Source organism: Solanum stenotomum, unplaced genomic scaffold (assembly GCF_019186545.1).
Source record: "Solanum stenotomum isolate F172 unplaced genomic scaffold, ASM1918654v1 scaffold14267, whole genome shotgun sequence".
Lineage (NCBI taxonomy): Eukaryota > Viridiplantae > Streptophyta > Magnoliopsida > Solanales > Solanaceae > Solanum > Solanum stenotomum.
In genome coordinates, this window is record NW_026022957.1 from 4,379 (window position 1) to 10,313 (window position 5,935).

At 33.2% G+C, this 5,935-nt stretch overlaps 1 protein-coding gene and 1 pseudogene across 2 annotated transcripts in view; both read right to left on the reverse strand.

The window, feature by feature from the left end:
• The window catches only part of LOC125850140 (F-box protein At5g49610-like), a 2,237-nt pseudogene extending 2,011 nt beyond the window's left edge, over positions 1 to 226 (reverse strand).
• LOC125850139 (uncharacterized) overlaps positions 1 to 5,935 on the reverse strand; it is a 7,946-nt gene extending 2,011 nt beyond the window's left edge. Inside the window, exons 1-5 of one of the 2 annotated variants that reach the window (XM_049530032.1) lie at positions 5,899 to 5,935; positions 4,824 to 5,064; positions 3,369 to 3,808; positions 2,769 to 2,883; positions 131 to 260 (exon numbers count right to left, since the gene is read on the reverse strand). In XM_049530032.1, the coding sequence (XP_049385989.1) occupies positions 238 to 260; positions 2,769 to 2,883; positions 3,369 to 3,808; positions 4,824 to 4,968 (723 nt within the window). In that variant the 5' untranslated portion in view covers positions 4,969 to 5,064; positions 5,899 to 5,935 and the 3' untranslated portion in view covers positions 131 to 237. Of the gene's footprint in view, positions 1 to 130; positions 261 to 2,768; positions 2,884 to 3,368; positions 3,809 to 4,823; positions 5,065 to 5,898 lie in introns of those variants that run through there. The other variant, XM_049530033.1, reaches the window with a different exon arrangement.

A 5,935-nucleotide genomic window follows, 5' to 3' on the forward strand; every position in this document is an offset into this window, starting at 1 on the left:
CTACCTTCCCCAGACCCCACTTGTGGGATTCCACTGGGTATGTTGTTGTACCGAAATAAATAAGTTTGAGTATTGTTCTTCATAAAAAACGAATAAAGATACTCAAAACTAGGAGAGGAAGAAACCATACCTTGTGAGTCCCACTGTCCTGTTGTTTAATAGCTAGAGAAAATTCCTCAGCATCAGCAATGATATTATTCTCAAACTCATCAGAGCTAATAGTCATCATGTTGTCCTTCAACGATTCCATTTAATTTTTTCTGCACAAAAAGCACGCTGTTAGTGACAATGGAAAATTTAAAGCATAAAGTCCCTCAAAGTATACTTATGCACAATCCAAAGAAAGACGGCCTAATCCACTTTAACAAAGTGTTTTAGTATGCGAGAAATTAGGATCTCATAGAAGGAGCAGATGAGGTACACTCTAGACTCTACTTCATAGATCACTAATCATCACTAATCATAAGTATCAAAAGAAAAATAGAAATTTCACTATACTTAAAACCATAGATTTTGGAATGTAAATTTCCCAATCACCATTTACAGTTATCTCCTTGGTAACTGTGGTTCAAAGAAATAAAAATATCAACAATCAAGAAATTTCACAATACTGAAAATCAAGAAATCATAGATTTAGAAAAGTAAATCTTCCATAAAGAATGAATTTTGAAANNACAAAGTGTTTTAGTATGCGAGAAATTAGGATCTCATAGAAGGAGCAGATGAGGTGCACTCTAGACTCTACTTCATAGATCACTAATCATAAGTATCAAAAGAAAAATAGAAATTTCACAATACTTAAAACCATAGATTTTGGAATGTAAATCTCCCAATCACCATTTACAGTTATCTCCTTGGTAACTGTGGTTCAAAGAAATAAAAATATCAACAATCAAGAAATTTCACAATACTGAAAATCAAGAAACCATAGATTTAGAAAAGTAAATCTTCCATAAAGAATGAATTTTGAAACAAAGAGTCAAAAGGCAATAAATATATCTGAGTAAAATCCGACGGTTCATATATATAATTTTTGGTCAACTGAAACGTGAAATATTTACATACAACTAGTCCCACATAAGCATAATACAAGGAATCAAAACACATTCCAACAATTGAAACAGATAACGATCAAATGGAACAAATTAAGAATAAATCAATTTTCATGACATATATAATAGATAATCGTAAAAAGATATTTAGAGTTTTTAATGAATACTGGTAATAAAAAAACATTAGAAGAATTAAGGAAAGAACTCACAATGCCCAGGGGTTGAGTTGCCGTGAACAAAGAAAAAGGGGGAAAAGCGGCTTGAAACCCTACCGGTGACGAGAACAGTGTGTGGAGAGAGTTCAAGATTGCAGAAATTTAGCAAAGAGTTTAGTTTGTATAAAAGAAATATTGTTTGCTTCTTTGGCTATAGATATATATATATATAAGAAAACAAAGTTGATAAAAGGAATTAACAAAATAATCAAGTCGAGCAGTTTGACTTGTATAAGAAAGAAACCAATATTTATTCTTCTTTCTTTACATATAAGTATTATAAATTTTACACCATTAGATAACATAATAATCAAGTAAAAAAATAATTATAGGTGTAAATAAGTGAATTAACATCCATAAATAAAATGATACTAAAACCGCAATTATCACGTTCCATATCAAGTTATACTAACGTGAATTATTGACAATCGTAATTAAATCTCTCTATCTTTTAACCAATCAATCCGATCTTTAAGTTAAAACTTTATATTATCAATTAGTGGATCTTAAATCCTATTTACTCACTTTATTGAATTGTAATATTATTAAAGCATGTTAGGTAATTATCAAATTAACAATTGCATCGCTATTATGCATTTATCTTACTTGTTTCCTTATATATATATAGTCAAAGAAGCAAACAGTATTTCCTTTATAAAAACTAAACTCTTTGCTAAATTTCTGCAATCTTGAACTCTCTCCACTCTCCTCTCCACACACGGTTCTCGTCACCGCTAGGGTTTCAAGCCGCTTTTCCCCCTTCTTTTTTGTTTACGACAACTCAACCCCTGGGCATTGTGAGTTCTTTCCTTAATTCTTCTAATGTTTTTTATTACCAGTATTCATTAAAAACTCTAAATTTCTTTTTACTATTATCCATTATATATGTTATGAAAAGTGATTTATTCTTAATTTGTTCCATTTGATTGTCATATGTTTCAATTGTTGGAAATTGTTTTGATTCCTTGTATTATGCTTATGTGGGACTAGTTGAATGTAAACATTTCACGTTTCAATTGACCAAAATTTATATATATGAATTGTCGGATTTTACTCAAATTTATGATATGATCTATGTGTGAACGACTTATTTAATTGTATTTTGACTCTTTTGTTTCAAAATTCATTCTTTATAGAAGATTTACTTTTCTAAACCTATGGTTTCTTGATTTTCAGTATTGTCAAATTTCTTGATTGTTGATATTTTTATTTCTTCGATTTACCAATCAAATGAACTGCTAAATGGTGAATTGGAGATTTACATTTCAAAATCTATGATTTTTAGTATAGTGAAATGTCTTTCCTTTTGATACTGATGATTAGTGACATATGAAGTAGATTCTAGAGTGTACCTCATCTTCTCCTTCTATGAGATCCTAATTTCTGGCATACTAAAACACTTTGTTAGAAACTTCATTTACTCCTAGGCCAAGAGGATGATGAATGGAGATCAAACTACACAGAGAATGATGCCTGTACTAAGTGAAGATCAAAAACCTACCATCCATATCAAAATCATCATCATCCCCTGAATTCTGATAAGCTTCATTTTCTTCATCAGTGTCCCCTAAATCCTCGTCTTGTGCATCCTCTTCGATATCTGCTTCACTATAATCCTGGATTTAATGATATAGTATAAATACAACAAATACACATATCAAAGTCCAATTCCACCACACGATGAACCAGGACATACAAGAGCGTAACTTGGGTCAAAACTTAAGTTCAGAGCATATATGTGAAGACGTAACAACTTATACAAATTAATGTGAACAATAATATGCAGGTGAGGTTTATTTAATATTGGAAAGGGGTAATTGATGAGTTTTAGAAAGCACTATTCTTCATGCAAAGAACCTCTGCTCCCAAAAAAAAAACCTGGCACAGTTTCCAGGGACTCTTACATAGGTGGAAATCAACAGGTTCATTAGATTTCAAAATCGGAAAGAAAAGAAAAAAAGGAGACATAAGCTTTCCTCCTTAATATTCGGGTACAGATAGCTATCTACTTGTTTTTTATCCACTATACACAAACACCTCATAGACAAGATGAGGCACAACGAGAAGGACAGGAACTAGATCAGGAATGTCACTGGCTTACCTTTACATCAAAATCATTATCATTATCAAAGATAGCTTTTCTTCTCATTCTTCCGTCATGGAAATCAACATGTTCCCTGAAACTACTACTCGATCCTGGGTGCTTCTCTGATCCAATAGTATCTTCTTCCTCAGAACTATCATCAGAGGTGTCCTTTGACTCCTTTGGATGAGTACGCTTCAACTGTAGTGGTTCCAACTCATTCAAATCTTCAGAATCATTGTCTTCATCTGATCCATCCCTGTTGGGTTCAAAGACAGACTGATCTTGCTCCGCAGGCACCAAATCATTAGTTTGATCAGCTTTAGCATGATTTGATGGGGATGGATTATATTTTTTCCCGAAAAGGGAAATAAAACTATTTTCTAACTTCTCATCGATTGAATATTTCGTGTTCTGAAGTGATTTAACTAAAGCCTCTCCGACATCATTTCCCTTCCCTGAGATCAGGAGGATAATACTTGTCAGTGGGAAAATATCTTGCCAAAAGTTGTGACCCAAAAAATAAAATAAGAACATATAGCATGTTGGAAAAAGGTGATCTCAACATCCAATATTTTCTTTATCCATTATTAAGTAAACTAGTCAAAGCCCGTAATACTGAAAAATACAAATTACCAGTGTGCATGACAGAGGTGAGATTTTTAATTATTAGTCTATGCAAAATAAAATTGTGCCTAATATAAACCTGTTCTTCTTTCATTTTTTTCATGCATTAGTTGTTATTGGCATCCACCTAATGTAGTTTGACAAATGAATGGATCATTTTTCGTAATAACATGGTAGGGAGGTGACAGTAACATAACTCAATTTTTCTTTTCAATTGGTCAGCTTAGTGAAAATGCACAAAATCCAACAAACTACTATCGATCATAAGGTTTTTTTAGAAATCGATCATAAGATTAACAACGACCATTCCTGTCCCGACGGTGTCTAAGCAATTGGTAAAAAGATGTACTAAAATTTTACAACATATAGGAGTTCTCAACTACTTCTAAGACCATCTAAGCAAATAGCACTCCTCCGAATGCAAAAGAGAGAGAGACTGAACGTGGAGGAAATGGATGAAACAAACACCAGCACAAGAGAAGATTTCATAATCAACATTTGGTCTTATTAAGTCGCTTGACCAATAATAAGTAGAGTTCAGCCAGAAATTATGATGAGTAACTGATAGGGTTGGAAGGAATCCAGAGCAAGCAAAGGAAAGCAACGACATTCAAGGCCTACTAATTGGTAATAGCAGCAGATTTTAAAGCTACAGCTGTTTATGATAAGAACTTACCAATTCAAACTACAAAAGAAGCTATAACCAAAAGATAGCCTGAGGCATATCATTTATCTTGCTGAACTAAACAAGGGAATGTAAATTTCCCATAAGCCAAAAAAAATTGGAATTCGTCTAATTTTTTTATAAAAAAATAGGTTTATAAGAAACAGAGAGGAAATATTTACCTCTGCGACCCCCAACAGCAGCTGTTTCATCAACCTTAGAGAACTGGACAAAGTGATCATTTATGTTTGTATACACAGCATCCTTATCGTAAAGAAGATGGCCCAATCCAGACATGGAGGCATAAAGCAGCTTTTCCTTGTCCATTAGTCCCTTCTTCTTGGCAGCAGATGGTAGAGGGCATGGATCAGGTAATGCTGTTATACCGGCTAAACTATAATCACCAACACCAGCAATATGTACCTGGTCATATCGTGAAGCAGCTTTAGAATATGGACAAGGGAGAAATAAACTGCTAAATCACTAACTGTAACGCCATATTAAAATAACTAGATATAAATAAAATGACAAAGTCTTCACATGAATCATTATACAACTAGTGAGTTTGTATCCCAAAGGCTTCCATCTTTCCTGGTCTTCTCTACTTTGTTATGAAAGGGAGATAACTTGTTCCCTTTCAATAGTACATCGAACAGTAGAATTCACAAACTCTGATTGTTGACAAGAAAATATTATTCACAAGTGAAATAGCCAAGCACTAAGCCAATGTTGGATGCTACAAAAGATTCTCTGTGCAAAATCTACAAAACATTGATAAGACTCATTTTTCCTCCTCACATATGATGACAGGTTTACACAAAAAAGGCCAAAGGTCCACTCTATACGTGAAATTCCAAAAACAGTAGCCAAAATTTTCTATATTAGCCACTAGATACATAATATGCATTTGAACGTTAAGCTTGATGATTTTCTCTAAGTCTTTGAACCAGATCTGTGGTATTGTCACTCTTAAAGTTCATCTATTTGTAGCCCGGTAGAGCCAACCAACACTCCATAAGATGTTAGGCATATTGCTATGTCATCCCTCAAGTCTCAGCAACTATATTACTTTCAATTGACCTTACAGGGTGCACGAACCTTTGCTTCTATGCCTATAAACAGCCAGTTCATAGCATAATCAGAATTTTATTTAACATGAATTAGTACAAAAAGTTATTTTTTAAACTGTAGTACTAAAAGTTATTTCCCAACCAAATACAAGTAAAGTACAAGAAACAAAGCATTCACATCACAGACCTTTGTTCATTTCTTCATATTACATCCACCAAGATAA